The sequence below is a fragment of the Bos taurus genome, chromosome 19 (genome assembly GCF_002263795.3).
Source record: "Bos taurus isolate L1 Dominette 01449 registration number 42190680 breed Hereford chromosome 19, ARS-UCD2.0, whole genome shotgun sequence".
Classification (NCBI taxonomy): Eukaryota; Metazoa; Chordata; class Mammalia; order Artiodactyla; family Bovidae; genus Bos; species Bos taurus.
Genome location: NC_037346.1, coordinates 23,382,105 through 23,406,052, shown reverse-complemented (window position 1 = coordinate 23,406,052; position 23,948 = coordinate 23,382,105). Strand labels below are relative to the sequence as shown.

The 23,948-nt window shown below is 40.6% G+C and overlaps 1 protein-coding gene across 2 annotated transcripts in view; it reads left to right on the top strand.

The window, feature by feature from the left end:
- The window catches only part of METTL16 (methyltransferase 16, N6-methyladenosine), a 69,120-nt gene that overhangs the window by 37,433 nt on the left and 7,739 nt on the right, over positions 1-23,948 (top strand). For both annotated transcript variants that reach the window (XM_059877877.1, NM_001192216.1), the window contains exons 7-9: positions 14,040-14,109; positions 14,818-14,907; positions 23,663-23,836. In XM_059877877.1, coding sequence (XP_059733860.1) covers positions 14,040-14,109; positions 14,818-14,907; positions 23,663-23,836 — 334 coding nt within the window. The remainder of the gene's footprint in view (positions 1-14,039; positions 14,110-14,817; positions 14,908-23,662; positions 23,837-23,948) is intronic.

Genomic DNA, 23,948 nt, shown 5'->3' with positions numbered 1-23,948 from the left:
AGAAGGTATTTTTCATAGTTTCAAAGTACTTCCCTAATCACAAAGCATTTCTCAATTACAAAGAAATATATAGTAACTTTATAGTGGAGAGATTGCGGGGTACCACCTTGACCAGTTGATCACCTCGTGATACAAGTTGCCTGGAAGGACACACAGCATCTCTGTGTTCTTCCGGCCCCAAATGTTTAACCTGAATCTGACTAAGGAAATTTTAGACATACCAAACTTGACAGATTTTGTAAGACAATTTTTCAAAAATATTAAGGTCATGAAAGTAAAAAAAAAAAAAAAAAAAGACTGCAGAACTGTTCCAGATTGAAAGAGACTAAAGAGACTTGACACGTAAATGAAATGCATGATCCTAGATTGGATCTTACATCAGGGGAGAAAATTAACATGAAGGACGTTATTGGGATAATTGGTGAAATTTGAGTGTGGACCATATTCCAGATAATAGTACTGTATGAGTGTTAAGTTTTTGCAATTTGATCGTTGTTCTGTGGTTATAAGAGAGAATGCCCTTGTTTTTAAAATGTACATGCCAAAATATTTAAGGTTAGGGGCATGATAATGTCTGTAGCTAACCCTCAAATGGTTTAGAAAAAACACAGAGCAAGCAAGTGGGGGAAAGTGCAGTGAATCGGGATGAACAGTATGCTAGAATTATTTGCACTAATCTTGTATTTCCTGTACGTTTGAAATAATTTCAAAATAATTTTTCTTGAAACCTGCTGTCCCAAAAGAATTACTAAATGCTGTAATGAGTGGAGTGCTACTTTCATCATTAAAATAGTGTAATGGGTTCAAAGTCTCTTGGGTAGCTAGATCATCCTTTTTTTTTTTCTACTTAAATTTTGATTAGTTGTCACAAGATGCCTGTTGAGAGTAGTTAGGATCTAATGGGCAGACATTTTTTTTTAAAGTGAAGCTTAGGAAGAGTTTGCATGCCACAACTAAAGATCCTGTGTGTTGCAACTAAGACTTGACACAGCCAAATAAATAATTTTTTGTTTTTTAAGTGAAGCTAAGGGACTTCCTGGCAGGCCAGTGGTTAAGACATCATGCTTCCAGTCACTGCAGGGGGTGCAGGTTTGATCCCTGGTTGGGGATGTTCTTCATGCCACACCATGCAGCCTGAAAGGAAAAACAAAAAGATTCATGATACAGTATTTAGGTTACAGTTCAGTTCAGTTCACTCAGTCGTGTCTGACTCTTTGTAACTCCATTGACTGCATCATGCCAGGCTTCCCTGTCTATTGCCAACTCCCGGAGTTTGCTCAAACTCATGTTCATTGAGTCAGTGATGCCATCCAACCATCTCATTCTCTCTTGTCCTCTTTTCCTCCTGCCTTTAATCTTTCCCAGCATCAAGGTCTTTTCTAATGGGTCAGTTCTTTGCATCAGGTGGCCAGAGTATTGGAGTTTCAGCTTTAGCATCAGTCCTTCCAATGAATATTCAGAATTGATTGCCTTCAAGATTGACTGGTTTGATCTCCTTCCAGTCCAAGGGACTCTCAAGAAGTCTTCTCCAACACCACAGTTCAAAAGCATCAGTTCTTCGGCGCTCAGCTTTCTTTATAGTCCAACTCTCACATCCATACATGGCTACTGAAAAAACCATAGCCTTGACTAGATGGACCTTTGTTGGCAAAGTAATGTCTCTGCTTTTTAATATGCTGTCTAGGTTTGTCATAGCTTTTCTTCCAAGGAGCAAGGATCTTTTAATTTCATGGCTGCAGTCACCATCTGCATTGACTTTGGAGCCAAGAAAATAAAATCTGTCACTGTTTCTGTTGTTTCCCCATGTATTTGCCATTTACTGATAGGACCACATGCCATGATCTTCGTTTTTTGAATGTTGAGTTTTAAGCCAACTTTTTTACTCTCCTCTTTCACTTTCATCAAGAGGCTCTTCAGTTCTTCGCTTTCTGCCATAAGGGTGGTGTCATCTCCGTATCTGTTCAGTTCATTTGCTCAGTTGTGTCCAACTCTGTGACCCCACGAATCACAGCACTCCAGGCCTTCCTGTCCATCACCAACTCCCAGAGTTTACTCAAACTCATGTCCATCAAGTCGGTAATGCCATCCAGCCATCTCATCCTCTGTTGTCCCCTTCTCCTCCTGCCCCCAATCCCTCCCAGCATCAGGGTCTTTTCCAATGAGTCAGCTCTTTGCATGAGGTGGCCAAAGTATTGGAGTTTCAGCTTTAGCATCAGTCCTTCCAAAGAACACCCAGGACTGATCTCCTTTAGAATGGACTGGTTGGATCTCCTTGCAGTCCAAGGGACTCTCAAGAGTCTTCTCCCACACCACAGTTCAAAAGCATCAGTTCTTCGGCGCTCAGCTTTCCTTATAGTCCAACTCTCACATCCATACATGACCACTGGAAAAACCATAGCCTTGACTAGATGGACCTTTGTTGGCAAAGTAATGTCTCTGCTTTTTAATATGCTATCTAGGTTGGTCATAACTTTCCTTCCAAGGAGTAAGCGTCTTTTAATTTCATGGCTTGCAATCACCATCTGCAGTGATTTTGGAGGCCCCCAAAATAAAGTCTGACACTGTTTCCACTGTTTCCCCATCTATTTGCCATGATGTGATGGGACCAGATGCCATGATCTTCATTTTCTGAATGTTGAGCTTTAAGCCAACTTTTTCACTCTCCTCTTTTACTTTCATCAAGAGGCTTTTTAGTTCCTCTTCACTTTCTGCCATAAGGGTGGTGTCATCTGTATATCTGAGGTTATTGCTGTTTCTCCCAGCAATCTTGATTCCAGCTTGTGCTTCTTCCAGCCCAGCATTTCTCATGATGTACTCTGCATGTAAGTTAAATAAGCAGGGTGGCAATATACAGCCTTGATGTACTCCTTTCCTGATTTGGAACCAGTCCATTGTTCCATATCTAGTTCTAACTGTTGCTTCTTGACCTGCATATGGATTTCTCAGAGGCAGGTCAGGTGCTCTGGTATTCCCATCTCTTTCAGAATTTTCCATAGTTTATTGTGATCCACACAGTCAAAAGCTTTGGTGTAGTCAGTAAAGCAGAAGTAGATTTTTTTTCTGGAACTCTCTTGCTTTTTCTATGATTCAACAGATATTGGCAATTTGATCTCTGGTTCCTTTGCCTTTTCTAAATCCAGCTTGAACATCTGGAAATTCTCAGTTCACGTTTTGTTGAAGCCTGGCTTGGAGAATTTTGAGCATTACTTTGGTAGTGCATAAGATGAGTACAGTTTTGCGGTAGTTTGAGCATTCTTTAGCATTGCCTTCCTTTGGGATTAGGATGAAAACTGACCTTTTCCAGTCCTGTGGCCACTGCTGAGTTTTCCAAATTTGCTGGCATATTGAGTGCAGCACTTTCACAGCATCATCTTTTAGGATTTGAAATAGCTCAACTGGAATTCCATCAGCTCCAGTAACTTTGTTCGTAGTGATGCTCTCTAAGGCCCACTTGACTTCACATTCCAGGATGTCTGGTTCTAGGTGAGTGATCACACCATTGTGGTTATCTGGGTGGGTCATTATGATCTTTTTTGTATAGTTCTGTGTATTCTTGTATTCATAGTGTATTCATAGTAGAGAGTTCTGACAAAGCATGGTCCACTGGAGAAGGGAATGGCAAACCACTTCAGTATTCTTGCCTTGAGAACCCCATTTACGTTACAGTAAGGGTTAAAAGAAATATAAACTCTGCCAAGCCTATATTAAGTACCAATGACATATTACAAGCCTTGTCAAGTGTGTTAGTTGCTCAGCCATGTCTGACTCTTTGCGACCTCCAAGATTATAGCCTGCTGGGTTCCTCTGTCTATGGAATTCTCCAGGGAAGAATACTGGAATGGGTTCCCATTCCCTTCTCCAGGGATCTTCCCAACCCAGGGATCGAACCTGCATCTCCTATGTCTCCTGCATTGGCAGGCAGATTCTTTACCATCTGAGCCCCCAGGGAAGTTCTTTGAGCCTTAATTGTCTAAATATTTGCTTCCTTTCATCAGCTGAGGAGGTTTGTAACATCTTTCTTTTGTCTCTGTTGTTGAACTTTTCTTGGCTTCTGGTGATTCTCATCTCATGTCTCAAGGACATGGATGCAACTAGAGAGTACTTCAACTAAGTGAAGTAAGTCAATCAGAAAGACAAATCCCGTATGCTGTCACTTGTATGTGAAATCTAAAATACGGCACAGGTGAGCGTGTTTACAAACAGAAACAGACGACAGACAGAGAACAGGATGGTGGTTGTCACGCGGGAGGCGGGTGGAGGAGGGACGGAGTCGAGTTTCGGGATAGTAGATACCAACAGTTACAAAGCGGATAAATGACAAAATACCACTACATAGCACAGGAGACTATATTCAATATCCTGGGATAAACCACAATGAAAATGGTATAAAAAAGAATGTATATATGTATATAACTGAGTCACTTTGCTGTACAGCAGAAATTAAGACATTGTAAATCAACTATATTCAATGAAAAAAATTTTTTAATCTGTTCAGGAATGCTAATTTTAAAGGAAAGGTGTGAATCAACTGTTACTGTGTGAGCACGAATTGCTTTTAATTTCTCCATCTTACTCCTAACTTACCAAAGGCTTTTAATTCCTGCTTAATGATTTCTCCGTTTATATACTGTCTTCTTAAAGGGACCATATTTTTTTTCTTCCAAACCTTGTAAAGCTGCCAAATGAAATAGATTAGGATCTAAGTAAATTTACCCAGGTTTGTTTAAAGTAGTTTAGGTAGAACAACTATTTATTTGTGTTTTCAAATCTGGAAAAGGATTGATGATAAAAAAATAAGGATTGTTACCTGTTCTTGAACCCATAAACAATAAAAACAAATAAAGTACTGGTTAATGTATACTACCTCTAAAGCAGTATAATAGTATTTGTCATGCTTCTATAATTAAGATTTTCATTCATATTACTTAATGTAATGTGAACCATATGAAATTGCCAATCTTGAACCATTTTCAACTTATAAAAAAAAAAAAAGACAATTTATAGTTTTAACCTGGCATGTGATTTTAGAGGCTCTTAAATCCACTTGAGTTTTAGTGACTATAAAATTCACTTTCATAGTAGCTACTTTCAGAGAAGGCAGTGGCAACCCACTCCAGTACTCTTGCCTGGAAAATCCCATGGACAGAGGAGCCTGGTAGGCTGCAGTCCATGGGGTCGTGAAGAGTCGGACACGACTAAGCGACTTCACTTTCACTTCTCACTTTCATGCATTGGAGAAGGAAATGGCAGCCCACTCCAGTGTTCTTGCCTGGAGAATCCCAGGGACGGGAGAGCCTGGTGGGCTGCTGTCTATGGGGTTGCACAGAGTCGGACACGACTGAAGCGACTTAGCAGCAGCAGTAGCTGCTTTGCATATAAACAAGTAAATGTTGAATGTGTATCCCCTTAGTCTGAAATTTCTCTAAAAATAATGTACAGTTGGATGAACTTCAAATGACACGGGAGTAATTATGATGCTTGGTGAAAAAAGGAGGATACAGATTATGTATTGCTAGTGTAACTAATGGAGAAGCCAGTGGCACCCCACTCCAGTACTCTTGCCTGGAAAATCCCATGGATGGAGGAGCCTGGTGGGCTGCAGTCCATGGGGTCGCTGAGGGTTGGACACAACTGAGCGACTTCACTTTCACTTTTCACTTTCATGCATTGGAGAAGGAAATGGCAACCCACTCCAGTGTTCTTGCCTGGAGAATCCCAGGGACGGGGGAGCCTGGTGGGCTGCCGTCTGTGGGGTCGCACAGAGTCGGACACGACTGAAGCGACTTAGCAGCAGCAGCAGCAATGTAACTAAGCTGTGTTATAAAGCAAGAAATATGCAGAGCATTACTGCATTGTTTACTAGTCTTAATGTCTAAAGATACAAGCTAGATCATATTTAAGTTTGTATATTTAAATAAGCTTTATTGAGGTATAACTTGCATATGGTTACTTTCTCCAGTTCAAGTGTATGATTTGATGCATCTTGACAGATGTATATATCACCACCACCACAGTTAAGATATAAAACATTTCCATCACCATAAAAAAGTTCCCTAGTGGCCTTTGCAGTCTCTTCCTACCCTACCCAACCTCTAGTGATCATTGGTTTTTCTACCACAGTAGTTTTGCCTGTTCTAGACTTTTAAATAATTGGATTTTTGTGTCTTGCTTTGTATTGTAAATATTTAAAATTTTCTATGTATTATTAGGTTTTGACTGCCCTCGCTAGGGGAGATTGCCCCTCCCTGGGCTCACCAATTCTTAGATACAGCAAAGGACCCAGCCTGAGTGAGCCTTGGATCTGCAAGGCAGATAGATCCCTATCTATCTGCCCCCTCAGCCCAGGAAGCCATCTTCCTTTGCCTGATCATCCCAGGGCCGGATGCTAGGTGCCTGGGGACCCCTTCACAGCCCAGAGCCCTTGGCGGTTATTCACACTAGTTGATCCTAAACTGTACCCCATGCCTTGCCTTGCCCGTCCTGAGGAAACCCCACTAGCGACCATGGCCTAAGCACTCCCCTCACTCTGTCGTCTGCTTCCTGACCACCCTGGTGTCTTCCCCATGTGACCCTGCATGGCGATTTCTGCTTGTAGGATTTGTTAGTACAATAAACTTTTTTTCTGAGGCTGTTTCCTCATTACTGTAAATGACCCAATGCAAAACAGGCTTTCATGTAACATGTATTGTATCCGTAGTGTCTCCCTTTGTATTGCTTAGTATGCCATTGTGTGAATCTACCAGAATTGGTTAATCCACTCACCAATTGATGGACATTTGGACCCTTTTCAGGTTTTGGCTAGTATGGATAACACCACTATAAACATTTGCAAACAAGTCTGCGTGGACTTAAGTTTTCCTCTATCTTGAGTAAATACCTGGGATTAGATTCCTGAGTCAGGTTGCCAGGCTGTTATCAAGTGGCTGTGTTGTTTCCCATTCTCACCAGCCATGTATGAGAGTTCCAGCAGGACTCCATTTGATGTTGCCATTTCTTTAAAATGTATCCATTCTATTGGTTTTATAGTGATACCTTGTTCTAGTTTTAAGTTGCATTTTCCTGATGACCAGTGATGCTAGGCATCTTTGCATGTGCTTGTTGGTCATTCCTGTCCCTCTCTTTTGTGTTAGATTTTTAATATATATATATATGTATATTTTTTTTTTTTATGGATTCAAGTTGATTTACAATGTGTTAATTTCGGGTGTACATAGATTATTTCTTAGAGTAGTTTAAGGTACAACAAAATTGAGGGGAAATTACAGAGAGTTCCCATTTACTCTTGCCCCTATACCTCCCCCACAATCAGTATCCCTCACCAGAGTGGGACATTTGTTGAAATTGATGAGCCTACTTCACACTTCCAATTGATGAGCCTACTTGACACTTCGTTACCACCCAGAGTCCATTGTTTACATTCGGATTTATCCTGGGTGTTGTATATTCTGTGAGTTTGGACACATGTATATTCATCATTATAATATACATAATATTTCTACTGCCTTAAAAAATCTTCTGCTCTACCTGTTCACCCATCCTTCCCAACTACTGATCTTTTACCATCTCTATAGTTTTGCCTTTTCCAGAATGCCATATAGTTGGAATCGTACACTATGTAGCATTTTCCGGTTGTCTTCTTTAACTTCAGATCAGATCAGATCATTTGCTCAGTCGTGTCCGACTCTTTGCGACCCCATGAATCACAGCACACCAGGCCTCCCTCTCCATCACCAACTCCTGGAGTTCACTCAGACTCATGTCCATCGAGTCAGTGATGCCATCCAGCCATCTCATCCTCTGTCGTCCCCTTCTCCTCCTGCCCCCAATCCCTCCCAGCATCAGAGTCTTTTCCAATGAGTCAACTCTTTGCATGAGGTGGCCAAAGTACTGGAGTTTCAGATTTAGCATCATTCCTTCCAAAGAAATCCCAGGGCTGATCGCCTTCAGAATGGACTGGTTGGATCTCCTTGTAGTCCAAGGGACTCTCAAGAGTCTTCTCCAACACCACAGGTCAAAAGCATCAATTCTTCGGCGCTCAGCCTTCTTCACAGTCCAACTCTCACATCCATACATGACCACAGGAAAAACCATAGCCTTGACTAGACAGACCTTTGTTGGCAAAGTAATGTCTCTGCTTTTGAATTCTCCATGTCTTTTCATAGCTTAACAGCTCATTTCTTTTTAGTGCTGAATAATATTACATTGTCTGAACATACCACAGTTTATTTATCCATTCACCTGCTGAAGGGCATCTTGATTGCTTCCAAGTTTTGACAGTTATGAACAAAGCTGCTATAGACTTCAGTGTGCATATCTTTGTGCGGACATAAGTTTTCAGCTTCTTTGAATAAATGCCAAGGAGCACGATTGCTGGATCACATGGTAAGAGTATATTTGGAAGACTCCCAAAGTGGCTTGACCTTTTTTGTCTTTGAACTGACAGAATGAGAGTTTCTGTTGCCCTGCACACTCACCAGCATTTGGTGTTGTCCGTGTTCTGGATTTTTGCCATTCTGATAGGTGTGCAGGGGTATCTCGTTAGTTTCTGTTTCCTTGATGACATATGATATGGAGCGTCTTTTCAAATGCCTGTTTGTCATCTGTATTTCTTCTTTGATGGGTATCTTGTTAGGGTCTTTGGCTCATTTTAAAATCAGATTGGTTGTTTTCATATTGTTGATTTATAAGTGTTCTTTGTATATTTCAGTTAACAGATAGGTGTTCTGTATTTTCTCCCAGTCTGTGACTTGTCTTTTCACACTCTTGACATATCTTTCACAAAGTTTAATGACATCCAGATTGTCAATTATTTCTTTCACGGATCCTCCCTTTGGTGTGGTATCTAAATCATTGTTACTGCCAAATCCAAGGTCATCTAGATTTTCTCTTATATTATCTTCTAGGTTTTATGTTTTACATTTAGGTCTGTGATCCATTTTGAGTTAATTTTTGTAAATGATACAAGGTTTGTGTATAGTTTTGGGTTTTGGGCTTTTTTTTGCATATGATGTCCAATTCCAGCACCACTTGTTGAGAAGATTATCTTTGCACCTTTTTATTTCTGATACTAGGAATCTGTGTCCTCTCTTTTTATTTTTTCCTTTCTCCTTAGCCTGGCTAGAGGCTTATTGAATTTATTGATCTTTTTAAAGGACCAACTTTTGACATAATTGATTTTTCTCTATCGATTTCCTGATTTCAATTTTTATTATTTCTTCTGTTTGCTTTGGATTTAATTTACTCTTTTAGCTTCCTGAGGTAGAAGCTTAGATGATTGATTTTAGATTTTTCTTTTCTAATGTATTCATTCAGTGCTATAAATTTCCCTGTAAGCACTGCTTTCACTACACAAACTTTAACAAATTGTATTTTTGTTTTCATTTAGTTCAAGATGCTGTTTAATTTCTCTTGAGATAGCTTCTTTGACCCATGTGTTATATATAAATGTATTATTTAATCTCTAAGTACTTGGGGATTTTCTAGCTCTCTTTCTGTTACTGAGTTCAAGTTTAATTCCCTTGTGGACTAAGAGCAGATGTTGTATGATTTTTATTCCTTTAAACTTTGTTAAGATGTATTTTATGGCTCAGAGCAGTCTATCTTGGTGAATATTCTGTGTGATCTTGAGAAGATGAATAGTTTATGTATGTCAGTTATATCCAATTGATTGATGGTGTTGTTGAGTTCAGCTATGTCTTGTCTTATTTTTGCCAGACAGATCTGTGCGTTCTGATAGAGGGTTATTGAAATTTCCATCTCTAAAAGAAGGTTCATCTGTTTCTTCTTGCAGCTCTATCAGTTTTTGCCTCATGTAGCTTGATGCTCTGTTAAGTACAAACACATTAAGGATTGTTATGTCTTCTTGGAGGACTGTCCCCATTTTAGCTTAGAATAATGCCCCTCTTTATTCTTGATAACTTGTCTTGCTCTGAAGTCAGCTGTGTCTGAAACAAGTATTTCACTTCTCTCTCTCCTTGCTTGCATAGTTTCTTAACACAAGTTGGATGTAATTCTTATTTATAGGTAAGGTGTATCTTTTTCTGACTTCTTTGAGGATTTTTTTTAATCTTTGATTTTATTAAAAGTCATACACCTAGGTGCAGTTTCTGAATATTTTTTTCTGCTCAGTGTTCTGTTAGCTTTCTGGATCTGTGGTTCAGTATCTAACTGAATTAATTTGGGGAAATTCTCAGTCATTATTGTTTCAGATATTTCTTCTGTTCTTTTTTCTTTCTTTTCCTTCTAGATTTCCATTACACAGATTTTACATCTTTTGTAGTTGTCCCACAGTTCCTGAATATTATATTCTGGTTGTTGTTTTTTTTTCTCTCTCTGTTTTTCACTTTTGGCAGTTTCTATTGAGGTATCCCCAGACTAAAGTCTTTCCTCAGCTGTCTCTAATCTACTAATCAGCCCATCAAAGGTGTTGTTCCTTTCCATTATAGCGTTTTTGATCTTTTTCATTTTTCTTTGGTTCTTAGAATCTCCTTCTCTCTGCTTACATTACGCATCTGTTCTTGCATGCTGTCTACTTTAGCCATTAGGGCCCTTAGCATCTTAATCATAGTTATTATATTCCTAGTTTGATAACACCCAATATCCTTGTCATGTCTGGTTCTGATGGTTTCTCTGCCTGTCAGACTGTTGGGTTTTTTTTTTTCTTTTTGCCTTTTAGTGTGTCTTATAATTAAAATAGGAAGACATGATGTACTTGGTCAAAGGAACTGCTCTTACAGGTCTTTAGTAATCCATGGTAAGGTGTGGAGGAGGGGAAGCATTCTATAGTCCCTGAGTAGGTTTTAGCCCTTCAGTGATCCCGTCCCTCTGGGTTGTGATCTACACACATGCTTCTCAGTTTTTTCCCCTGCTTTGGTGGGAAAGGATGCCTAGAGTATGCTGGAGTTGGATGATATCCCTCCTCTGGGTCAGTCAGGCTCTGATAAAACCCCAAGAGGTCAGGCTCTGGCTAATTGGTTTCTCCTGGGGGCAGACTTTTTTAAGAACAGGATGCCCTAGTCTAATTCAAAATGGTTCCTTTTCCTCTCCCCCAGCCAGAAGCGTAAGGGAATTTTTCCTTTTACTCACTGTAAGAACCTGATCAAGCTCCCAGATAATATATATAAAAGCATGGCGTCGCTGATGAGTGGGCACCCCTGGAGTTTTTATTTCTCAGACTCATCAATGCTGAGTCTCTGGCAAGTTGTCAGTTTCAGTGCAGGTTTCTCTACCTCAGCACTGTGGTTCCCGCGGAGATGTTTGCTGGTGGGTTTCTGCTTTAGTAAGTTGTTGCTTCTTTGTATTTGTCTGCCTGTCTCCAATTTTAGAGGCCCTATGAGTACTTCTGTTATGGATTTAAGAAGAGTTTGTTCAGCTCTTGTTTAGACAAAGTGGTGACTTACTGCTTCTTACATGGCTTATGGGATCTTAGTTCCCCAACCAAGGATTGAACCTTGGGCCCTTGGCAGTGAGAACATGGAGTCCTAACCACTGGACCACCAGGGAGTTCTCCTTTCTGTCCTTTAAAGTTGTTGTTCTGTTGTCTTCTGGTTTGCATTATTTCTGATGAGAGGTTGATATTAAATATTTATGTTTATCTTTCTTCTTTTGAACAAAAAGTCTCTACCCACCCCCTGATTTTAAGATTTCCTTTTTGTCTCTGATTTTTGGTACTTTGATTATGAAGTGCCTTAGTATGGTTTGGTTTGGTGTAATTTTTATTTTATATTTTATAGTTGATTAACAGTGTTGTGTTAGTTTCATGTGTGCAGCAAAGAGATTCCATTATAAATATCGATTCTTTTTAAATTCTTTTCCCATTTAGGTTGTTACAGAGTATTGAGCAAAGGTCTTTGTGCTATACGGTGGGTCCTTGTTGGTTATGTATTTTAAATATATAATATGGTTTTATTTTATGTTTCTAATGTGGGAAGTTCATTGAACTTATATATGTTTATAGTTTTTATCAGTTTGGGAAAAATTTTGATCTTTTTTTTCTAATACTTTTTATCCCCCTTTTGTCTCTTTTCTGAAACTCAAATTATGTGTACAGTTTGATACTGTCCCATTGGTCACTGGTGCTGTGTTATTTTTTTCAACTTTTCTTTTTCTCCCTCTCTGTGTTTTATTTCAGATTTTTTTTTTTTTTTTTTTGCTGTGTCTTCAGGTTCATACATCTTTTCTTTTGCAGAATCTAATATGCTGTTAATCCAATCCAGTGAATTTTTTATTTGAGATATTGTAATTTTCGTGTCTTATAGTTCCATTTGGTTAGTTTTTATACCTTCCCTCTTTGCCTCATCATGTCTATGTTTTGTTATGGGACATATTTCTAAATAGCTGTTTTGATGTCCTCATCTACTAATTCCATCATCATCTTATTTCTTCATCTGTTTCTAATGATTGATTTTTAAATCCTGATTATGAGTCATTTTCCTGCTTCTTTAATATCTGGTAGTTTTTGACTAAATGCTGGACATTGTGTATCTGATGTGTGGGGGTGCTCCATTTCTTTGTAGTCCTTTAATGAGTTTTGGACTTTGTTTTATTGCTTACTTAGATTACTTGTGACCAGTTGGATCCTTTTTCAGGTCTTGTTTTTGTAAGCTTTATTAGTGCAGATACAGAACAGCCTCTCGCCCCCTTAAAAGCAGCATCCTTTTCAGGATTCTGCTACTTGCCGCTTTTTTTAACAAGGGCTTTCTGCTGTAGATAGTAGAACCACAAACTAGCTGTCTAACCACAAAACTGAAGTCCTCGCTGTCTGGAATCCAGTTGTTGTTCAGCTTACTGTTTTCTGAGAATTCTTTCCCCAGCCTCCACTCCCACACACAGATCGTTATTCTGCAAAATATTCCAGGGAACTCCTCTGCAGACGTCCAGAATTCTCTCCCTGTGCAGCTCCTTCTTCTCTTCTCTTTTGCTCTTCAAATTCTTACTGCCTCAGCCTTACTGCTCCAGTCTGTCTCAACAATTCAGCAGGATTTTGGGGTTCTATTTTAGTTTCCTTTCCCTGCATTGCAGCTTGGAAATTTCCTCCAGGCAGTAAGCTCTGGCAGTTGTGGGGCTCACCTTGTTTTTCTCTCTGAGATGATAGGTCTTCACTGCAGTTGTCCAGTTTTGAAAAATTGTTTCATATATTTTGTCCAGTTTCCTTTTGGCAATTTTCTTACTAATTAATCTGTCATAGCCTGAAGCAGAAGTTCCGTATAAATTTTATACTTTGCAAACTTTTTAGAATAATCAGAAGAGATAAAATCTGTCCTTTTATGTTTAACCAGTTCGCTTCATCTTCATACTCCCTCTCTTGGGTTTGTATTTGCTATAGAGAAAACTGATTTCATGTTCTGTTGAAACTTGAGTGCAGTATGTATTCTTAAGTTATTTGCAGGTGAGTGCATATCTCAAAGTACAGGTCATGCTAGATTTTACAGTTTGTCTTAATATGTTGTAAGGGGGTGTGTATCCTTGTTTTTGTTATTTATTAACTAATTTCTGTCCCAGAGCTGAATGGCCTTCATTCTGAGCATTATAAGTGATACCCCTCTCTCCTTCTACATACATATAGCACTGAAATAATTGGAGAAACTAAGTGACTTTTGTTTAAGTTGCTATGGGCATGTTTTCCTTCTCTAGATTTATTCTCTGTCTAAATACATTATATCAGATCAGATCAGTCGCTCAGTCTTGTCCAACTCTTTGTGACCCCATGAATCACAGCACGCCAGGCCTCCCTGTCCATCACCAACTCCCGGAGTTCACTCAGACTCACGTCCATCGAGTCAGTGATGCCATCCAGCCATCTCATCCTCTGTCATCCCCTTCTCTTGCCCCCAATCCCTCCCAGCATCAGAGGCTTTTCCAATGAGTCAACTCTTTGCATGAGGTGGCCAAAGTATATACAATTCTTGTTTTTGTCACTTGTAACTTGACTCAGTATTTGTTTGCTATTCTTCTCATCTTGTTGGCTTGAGTAATGCTTGGTTTAAAAATGTAACCACATAAACAGTGTTTGACTTGGCTGCTTTTTTTTTTCCCCCCAGATGGTATAGCTGTATGCTGGGAAAGAAATGCAGCCTGGCTCCTCTGAAGGAAGAACTTCGCATACAAGGGGTAAGGCTTTGTCATTACTATTCCAGTGTGACCACTTTTGATGGTACTTGAAGTATAGAATTTTCGTGTATACCAAAAAACCCGGATGTGTTTTTTGTTTATTTTTGCTTGCCCATTGCTTGTTTAGTTTTTTTAATGATGTAATTTTGGGGCTAATAGGGACTTTTTGCAAATCATTAAAATAAGGCCTTTTTTTTTTTAAGGCCTAAAATGGAGACTACATAGCTATGTCTAGCCAGGCTTTGCAGGCTCTCTTTCCTAAAAAAAGAAAAGAACGTTTGAATCGTTTTACCAGTAGTTCTCTGAAGGGCTGCGTTTTGAGTGTTTCATATATCTAACCTCGAAGCTGGAACTATAAATCGTCTCTCATGTTTCATGGGAGGAAAAAAGCCTACAACTTTGTTGAGATGGCTGGACGGCATCACTGATGCAGTGAACATGAACTTGGGCAAACTCCAGGAGATGGTGAGGGACAGAGGGGCCTGGTGTGCTGCAGTCCATGGGGTCGCAAAGAGTCGGACGCGACTGGGCGACTGAACAACAACGATTGAGTCACTGGTTATTAGGCAGCTGGGCATAGCTGTTTTTGGATGGTAGTGTTTGTTAACTGATAAAAAGAAAGACCAACCTATAATTTAAAATGAGGCAGCAGCCAGAAACATATTAGTAGAACTAACAGAATGATTTGACGCTGTTTTTTGGTTTCAGGTTCCTAAAGTCACCTATACTGAGTTCTGCCAGGGTCGGACAATGAGATGGGCTTTGGCTTGGAGTTTTTATGATGACGTAACAGTACCAGTAAGTTGAGACCTTCCTTTAGCTTTGCTGAAACCCAGTACATGGTGGGTTTTACTAGGTCATAAATCAACTAAATCTGTACTGTCTTGTTTCCCTGAAGTTTGCCCCAAATGCTTACATCACAATGGAGAGGTTGTGAACCAGGCACAGTCCTGGAAGGCTGTCTGTGGTGACCATAAAACCTTTCTCTCTGAATCTGTGCAACTCAGTGATTCTGAATCAGCAAATGTAAATGAGTTGGAAATGCATCTTTTAGCAATTAAAAAATTCAAATACAAACACCTTGTGGGTATGATTTTTCTGTTGGACATTCCTGAAGAATTGAAATTGAAGTCTGTTTTCTTTTATCACTGCTGTTTTCCTAGAGTAGCTGTCTCCTAGGGTTCCTGTGGATGTAGAAATTGCCATTTGGGATTGCGGGCTTTTGATGTGTAAAACTCAAGAGATCATTCGAGTAAAGGGTCCTGTCTTGACTTTCAGATGAGCGCTGGAATATTGATGAGTTTTGAAGCTGGGTGATATAGTTCATTATCCTATTTTGTCTCCTTTGCATGTGCTTGACCGTGAACATTCTTCTGTAATTTTATGATCCACAAAATTCTCATTGTCCTCTGTGGTTGCTGCTATATGCAAAAGAAAAATGTTTTTGAACTGGTTAGCCGGAATAATTTTTCTAGGCTACGTAAGAGGTGGTAACAGAATAGCGTCTGTTTGTTCTCACTTTTCCCCTGCAAGAAGGATTGACTTCTGGTTGCCTGGAGCGGTCTGCCTTACCGTTCATGTACTCGTTGCTCAGCTTGAGCTGCCCCTGCCCACAGTATTTATGGAGGCCTCATACCTGGGCTTGTTCACCGTCTCCAGTCCCCTGTCTACACCATAGGCTTGTCCTGGGTGCTCCTCTCCCAAGGTCTTGGCCACGCTTTGTCTCCAGAGTCTCTCTTAAGTGTTGCTGTAACTGTGAGCCTCTTTCCTTCTCCTGTAGGGCAGAGGAGTAGAGATGTGCGGAAGTATGAGGGGACCGTTTGCAGGTATTTCTGAATACATGAGCTCAGATTTGAAACTGAGCCTTCCTTTCCTGTACTCTGCAGCTAGGTGTGCTGCTGGATTGAAATAAGTTGTCCCAGTCAAGTCTGAATGGCCTGTGTGATGGAAGCCCAGACTTGCCTCTGTGCCATGCAGTAGGGTGTCCAGAGGTTAGTGTTTGAAATACTCACTGATTACCAAAGATGGTTGTGCTTTTTTTGACCTCCCTGAGGGATTATCCTTTCTGTCATCCTCTAAATAAGAATACCAGGGTTTTCCCAACAAATGGTTAAAATTGTTAGCAATGCCTCAGCTTATCCCTATGCAGACGCTAACAGCTGCAGGAAAATGGAGCTGCACCTGTTTCCGAGTGCTTTCTGTTGAACCTGCTTTCCGCACTTGTTGGCACCACAGGCAGAAGAGCTGATAATGAGCTCTGGCACCCTCCAGGCCATCTCAGGGACCAGCGACACCCTTGCCCTCTTGGATTAACAGCTATTTCAGATCAGAGTATCAAAGAGCACTGTGTTTCTGTGGTAGTAAAACCAGCTTACTTTGAAAGGGAATCAGCTAAGCCTTCCTCCCTCCCTCCCTGTCTTTTAGGTCATCCTTGAGGCCTGTTCATAGCTTCAGCCATGAAAGACTGCCTCTTGCTTAAGGGCCCCAGGCTTCTGCCACGCCAGAGTACTCATCCCTCCACACCACTGCCCCCAACCCAAAGCTGTTAATAATGCATCCCCAAGTGTTCCATTAGGTGCACTTAAACTGCTACAGGGAAAACGGCAATTTCTGATTTGTGGTAACCCAGCAACAGTTTCTTAGCACTGGTGCCCTCGATCAGCAGCTGCTTTCCCAGGGGTCCCAGGGCACTCGGGAGGGCTTCAGTGGGCTGCCCTCTTGGTTCTCCTTCTCGCTACTTGGACCTCTCCCTACTCCCTGCTTTTTGAAGTGGTCACCTCATTCTCTCTTCTTGCTCCTGCGGGCTATGGCGGGGAGGGAGGAGCATGCTGCTTTAGGTGAGGAGAGGAAGCCAAGGACTGGAGCTGGTTAAGCAGAAACATTGACCTACTTCCCCGCCCCACCCCCATTCCCGCCTTTTTAGGGTAAATGTGCAAGTTACTATGGCAACTTCTGTTTTCACTTATCTCAGGCCTACTGGCTTGCTTCTGTTGGTGCTGAATGCTGAAAAATTCTAATTTGCTGCTGATTCAAGTGCCCACACTAAGCCCATTCCTCTTGTCTGGATTTATTTTAACAGCCAAAAGACGAGTCCTAGTGTTGATAAAATTGTGTCTGTTCATTTCCGACTGATGACAAATATAAGGAAGCATATCATAAGGACTGTTCCTTACAGAATTTTAACAAGCCGCTTAGAATGCCTCTTTGTCCGAACTTCTCGCATTGCTCAAGGCATTATTTTAGCTTTGCTTTGCTTTCAGGTGTTTGACACTTGTTAAAAGAAAAAGGGGAAATAATGTGACTCTAATAAATGGTATGTACTCTTGGTCTGAGCATTGCCCAGGAACTCTGGTTTTAAAAAATGAGCCCCCTCTGTTCAACACATTTCCTCTGAGCCTGGGTCTTTCTTGTCCAGGGAGTCATAACTAGAGGGCTTTCTGGAGAACAGATGGACGGAAGGGGTCAAATTAATTAGGTAGCCTTGTTAGTGTCAGAATGGGGTTCTTCTGACAGTGTTCCACTTCCTAGTCCACATGTACTCAAACTAATTCCAGATAGAGGAGGGATTCCGTGTAGGTGCTCAGGGGATGACACTTGGAGACAGGTATCAGGGTGGTACTTCAGGGCTCTCTCTCATTTTAGAGATCTCATCAGCAGATCTCTGGTCTGCTTTCGTCAGTATTATGTGTTGATTTTATTTATTGAGAGGATCCTCCTGTTAAGACATGGTTAGAGGGGATTCTCTGGCAGTCCAATGTTTAGGACTCTGCGTTTTCACTGCTAAGGGTGCCGGTTCAGTCCCCTGTTGGGGAACTAAGATCCCATAAGCTGCTCAGTGTGGCAAAGGGCAGGGGGAGGAAGGACATGGTTTGAAAACCAGTACTGTACCAGACTATAAATTATGCTCTAAAACAGATGTGATGGTTAGGGATCTGAGCTATTTAGCAAAACCAAAGTTAAGGTTCCTTCTCTTGTTACTTTTCTTATTGTGACGTTCATTGTGATAATACCAAAGAAATAAGATAGCATTTCCTATCGCTTACAATGATTAGCTTTACGAAAGAGAAGTATGGATACGAAAGTGCATATGAGTGAGTACTGAAATGAATGGTAGGAACCAGAATGGTGGAGAATTAGGCCATTCAGAAAAGAAAATAGTTCAGTCTGGGAGGACTTCATGGAGGAGGAATTGTCAATATCTGACTCATAGTTGGTGCATAGAGTATTTGTTGAGTGTTAAAAGGAATATGATGTAGAACTTCTACTAAGGAACAGCATTGCAAGCATAATGTTAATCGGTATAGTAGATTTCAAGCACCAGAGATAGTCTTTGTTGTGATGTGAATGCTTCACACACATTATGTTATTTTATTCAAACCTGACAATAATCAAGTGGGTGGTATTATCCCCACTTTTTAGATGACGAAATTGGAGACTAAAAAATCAGGTTGAAGCCTTGCTTAGTCTGATTTCACAGCCTAAGCTCTAAGTCACTGTGCTGCCCAAGGACTGCCCTTGGTTCCATTCTAACCAGGTATTACCTACTCAGCAGCCACCTTTCATGTAATGGTCACCTGGGTTCATCCTGAGCTCGCCTTTCAAAGAAAGGATGGCTCCTCAGTGGCTCCTTGTTCCTCCCAAATCTGTTTTTGATTTCCCTTCCATCCTAATCACTCCCTGTTTTCCTGATTGTGCTGCCTTCTACGGCATTAGAAGTTACACAGTCTTCTTATGATGCCAGGGTCATTGCTGACTGTCATTACAGCCTTTGGTCACAGCCCTTTCTGTGTCTGATCCTTTCTGTGGACTTCCCTTCACTGCAGCCCAGCTCAGTTCTAACTTCTGCATAAAGCCTTCTTAACCAATTCCTTCTTAACCATGCAGCCTATAGAAATCTCTCTGGACCTATCTTTATATATATTTATTTGTCTGTGCTGGTCTTAATTTCAGTATGCAGGATCTTTAGTTGCAGCTTTCAGGCTCTTAGTTGCTGCGTGTGGGATCTAGTTCCCTGACCAGTGATCGAACCGTGGCCCCCTGCATTGGCAGCACAGAGCTTTAGCTGCTGGACCACCAGGGACGCCCCTGGATTTATCTCTTTCAGTCATTTGTATTCTGCATGAACTTACTTCTGACATAGTTTGTTCTGTTATTTTGTTTAACAGTGGCATGGTGGATTACCCTAAAACTATTGCCGAGTGTATAGAAACTGTCTAGGTTGAGCAGGTTACTTCTCTAAGTTTTTGTTTCTTCATCTGTAAGCTGGGGGTTACTGATAGTACCCACCACTTCAGGTTTTGAGAATTAAATGTATATAACACAGTGCCTGATACATATAGTAGGTGCTCAGTAAAATGTATTGTGTTATCATTCCCCACCGTTCCCTCTCACCACCTCTGTCTGATGTCCCAGTGATGTTGAGCTGCCCTGATGATTCTAAAGCAAATCTTAGAGTGTATTATTTCATCTATAACTATTTTCATATTTATTTACAAAAGGTGTTTCATTTTACTTTGTGTTTTTAGGGATTGCCTTTTTTGTATGTGCTATTTAGTTTTGTTTGGTAATTGTAAAAGATACTCATACGTGGTTTCAAAATCAAATCTCAAAAAGGATACTATTAGAAGTCTAGCTTCATTCTCTTGTCTCTTTCACCCCAATCAATTCCTGTTCTCCTTGGGTTACTATTTAAACGATTTTCTAATTTATCCTCCCATTGTTTTTAGTGGGGTTGGTTGTTTTAATACAAGAAAATACACAGTTATAGCCACCTACTTTCTTAGATAGGTAGTAGCATTCTACATAAACTTTTTCCCCCTTTTTACTTTGTATTGTTTTTCCATATATCTAGGAATGATTACAGGACGTTTTAAAAACAGCAACCAGTCAGATTAGATAACAATAGAAATGCCACTGGCTGTTAATAAAGAAGCCACACTTTTAGAGAGCAAAATACTTAGTCCACTTCATGGCATCAGAGCTGATACATATATGAAAAAGGCAAGATGATCTGACTGTCCATCCCAGCGCACTTCTTGTGTGTATTCCAGCCAGGTGTCAGTGTTGGCCCCTTGGCTTTATTTTTCCATAAATAGTAGCCTGTGCTGAATAACAGCTCACAGACACTCGGCTTGTTCCTGGAGGATCTGGAGCGGTAGCCATTCAGAATGTGGCAGAGCAGGGAAGACCCGCATGTGGTGGGCAGGAGCACGCCTTTCCCCTCAAGACCATCCTGGAAGCTGCTCTGTCTTATCAAGGAGGCTGTGGCTTCATGCCAGCAGATCTTAGTGAATGACCCTCTTCTTGTCCTGCAGATATGAGGTAGATCTGTGTTCTACTTTAGCCGTAGTTAGCAGCAGAGCTTCAGCAGAATGCGAATGCTATACAGATTTGTATCAGGTTACACCTGATTGGAAAGTCTTCTGACTGGTTGCACCACTGAGGTCTAGAAATTAAAGGAAGAGTGAAGATTTAAGCAGTTTAAAGACAGCTCTTAAGACTCCACTCTCCCAGTGCACAGGGCCTGGGTTTGAGCCCTGGTCAGGGAACTGGATCCCACATGTGTAACTAAGAATCGCATGTGACAACTAAGACGTGTGCAGCCAAATAAATACTTTAAAAGAGGAAAAAAGACAGCTCTGTTAGGTAAAGCATATTTTTAAAATGTAAGAACTGTTTTTGTCCAATTCATGGTTTCAGTGTGGTAACACTTGGAGCTCCTCCCATATTGATGATTATTCATTGAATCCTTACAGTGTAAAAGATACAAAGCCTGTGTTCTCTGCAGAATTTACAACTCCCCACCAAACTTTCACATTGTAATTTCAGCTGGGTGATATAGTAGTTCATCTTCGAACCCAAAATCAGTTGTAAATTCACCTTCTAGTTTTTTACATTAAACTGAATTAACCATTATTGATTTTTTAAAATTATGCTTTAAAATGTTAAATTGTTACTTTGTCTTCTAAACTGTGACAGTTTGAGTATAGCACTCTTCATTGAAAATATTTGTGGTTTGAGATTTAGCAAATTAAGATAATCTCAGTTGGGGAAAAACAGCTTCTATTTACTAGTGTTGTGACAGGGTATAAAATAACCTGCTGTTGAACCTGTGGGGTTGAATTTAACTATTAATTTATTAGGACCTGCTCCTGTATTTTACTCTGGTCCTGCCTGCTGAGAATTTTCAGTATGAGCAAGAAAGGATGAGGAATGATTGCTATAAGCCAGACTTAAGTTAATCTTTAATCATTTAAAAGCTTTTAGAGTTTCTAAAGTATAAATTATCTGTCTCTTGAGTGCTTACCCAGTTTCTGTAATAAAACTAGGGAATCCTCTGGTGGTCCAGCAGTTAGGAATCTGCGCTTTCACTGCCGAAGGTGCAGGTTCAGTTCCTGGATCGGGGACTAAGATCGCTAAGCTGTGTGACATGGCCAAGAGTAAAACTAAATCCTGAGAATGTGTGTGTGAGAGAGTGAAAAGAACTCACTAAAGGTCTTCAGAAATACCAGATTTGTTGATTGACCGTTATATATGGTACATTGGAGCCAGGATGCAAGGTAAAGGAGCCATATATGAGATGGAGAAGTTTTCATTTTTGTTCTGGTGTAACAAGGCAGCAAGCTGTCTGTTTTGCTGTTTCTGAAAGTGGGTCCTTGAGAGAGCTCTTGTTAAGTTTGATGAGGGTGCATTTCTCTCCTTTAAGTTCTAGAAAAGCCCATTCTTACTTTTGGAGGAGAATATTGCAGGAAATGACAGACGCAGCAATATCTTCACGTTGCTGGTTGGAATTTGTGAGCACAAATGATTCCCACCTCTGTCCAAAGAGGGATGAGGTGCTATCCTTCCAGCCATACTTGTAGATGACCTTTGGTGTGCTGTCGGGGATGGCCCTGCAACGGTGACCTTTCCACGGTAACAGCTTTGGATGTCAGGAAGTGGAAAAAATAATTTGATTCTTGTCTCCCATCCTCCTCTTGCATACCACCATCTTTTTTCACCCCCAGCTTAATAATCATATATCAAGCTCCTCAGTGCAAAGTTTAGGCCCTCAGTACCTGGAGAAATTGTGTTTCTTATGTTGGCGATTGAGTAATAACAATGCTGCTGTCTTGGTGCCCATATGAATCTGTCTCATCTTGCCTGAAACATTAATTGAGCGGGTTCAGACTTCAGGGCTTGGTCTGCCGCCCGCTTCTCAGGAGCAGGCTTCTTACTCATACACACACCCTTTGCTTTTGGTCCTTTTCTTCTAAGCTTGTTTTCTGTTCTTTAACTTCCCTTTTTTATTAGTTAACATCTGGTATAAAGAGAAAATGTTGATTGTTTCTAGGAAATACCACCTAAAAGTGTTCTAGCATAGAATAAACTGGCTATTTTCTTGTCTATGTGGGGTAGGGAGTTGCTAGCTAGTTCCTACAAGGCCTCACCCAGTAACTGGACCTCACTGTGTGTGTACTTATATGCTCTGTTGCTGTTTCCAGGCACAGTCGGAGTTCACAGCCACACAATTATCAAATGCTTCTTTTTAGGAAAAGATCTTCAGAGCTGACTGGGTATTGTCTCTTTTTGAGCCTTTCTTATAATCCTGCTCATTTTGATCCTAACTTTAGAATTAGCTTAAATTCTTTTTCAAATTTTGATAAAATTTGTCTACAAGTCAGTCTCTTAAAGTATCCATAATTTATCTGATCTTAGCTAAGAGTCTAACTGAAAAAAAAAAAAAAAGGCAACCTTTTACTTGAAAGAAATAAGCTTTAAATACAGCAGTGTCATTTGGTTTTTAAAATGGAACTTGAGTCCCTCTAGTGGTAAGAGTGTAATTCACTTTCCAAGCTTGAAATTTAAAGAAAGGACAGTCTTGAGTTACTGGAATCAGCTTTCAAATCCACTGTTCCTGTGGTTGCTACTGTCCCCTCTCCCCAGCCAAGAGGCAGTGCATAGGTGGGCACTGGCTTGGCCTTGACGTGCCTGGATTCAGCGTCCTCTTCCGCCCATGCAATCCTGGTGCCCTGGTCGTTCCCAGCATGTGATCTCACAAACTGCCACTCACCAGCTGCTCTCTTTCAACAAGTCTCAGCACATATCAACTTGGGCTCCGTGGTGGTGATTTTAAGCCATGCATTTTTTATTTTTTTAATAGAAAGGAACACAGTGAGTCCCCTTGGGGTCCTTGAGTTGCCTTGAAAGAAATAGTTGCACAGGCCTGTTTTGGGCATAGCAGGTAGATGAAGGAGTTATATACTGATAGAACACAGGCAGAAAGTACCTGGGTTTGGGATTCAAATCCTAATTTTACAAATACTAACCATGTGACCTCAAGCAGATTCCATTGCTGCTCTGTATCTTAGTTTTTCCTGTCTATAAAATGGGGAGATGGTAAACCCATTTGGCATAGTTGTTTTAAGTATTAAAAATAAACATGCCAAGGCCTTTGTTCTTTTTTAGGGCTCTGCAGTCATGGAGATTCCCCCAGCTGAATTTATTATAACGCATGAGATTTGATTATTTGGATGACCTTCCCCTATTCTCCCATGCCCTCTTGTTCTTTCAGTCACCACCCAGTAAGCGAAGAAAACTAGAGAAGCCAAGGAAGCCCATTACGTTCGTAGTCCTGGGGCCTGTGATGAAAGAACTAGCCCTCAAAGCATCATCTCTGGGCCCTGAGACAGTGGAAGGCATCGTGGTTGTGACAACATGGATTGAAAAAATCCTCACTGATCTAAAGGTACCTGGTTGATAAGCACATTGAAGAAGTACTTACAAATAATCTTTTTTCTTTTTTTTTAAAAGGAGTTTTCAGAGGAGAAAAGTGATCTATAAAATTGTTTTTCCTCCAA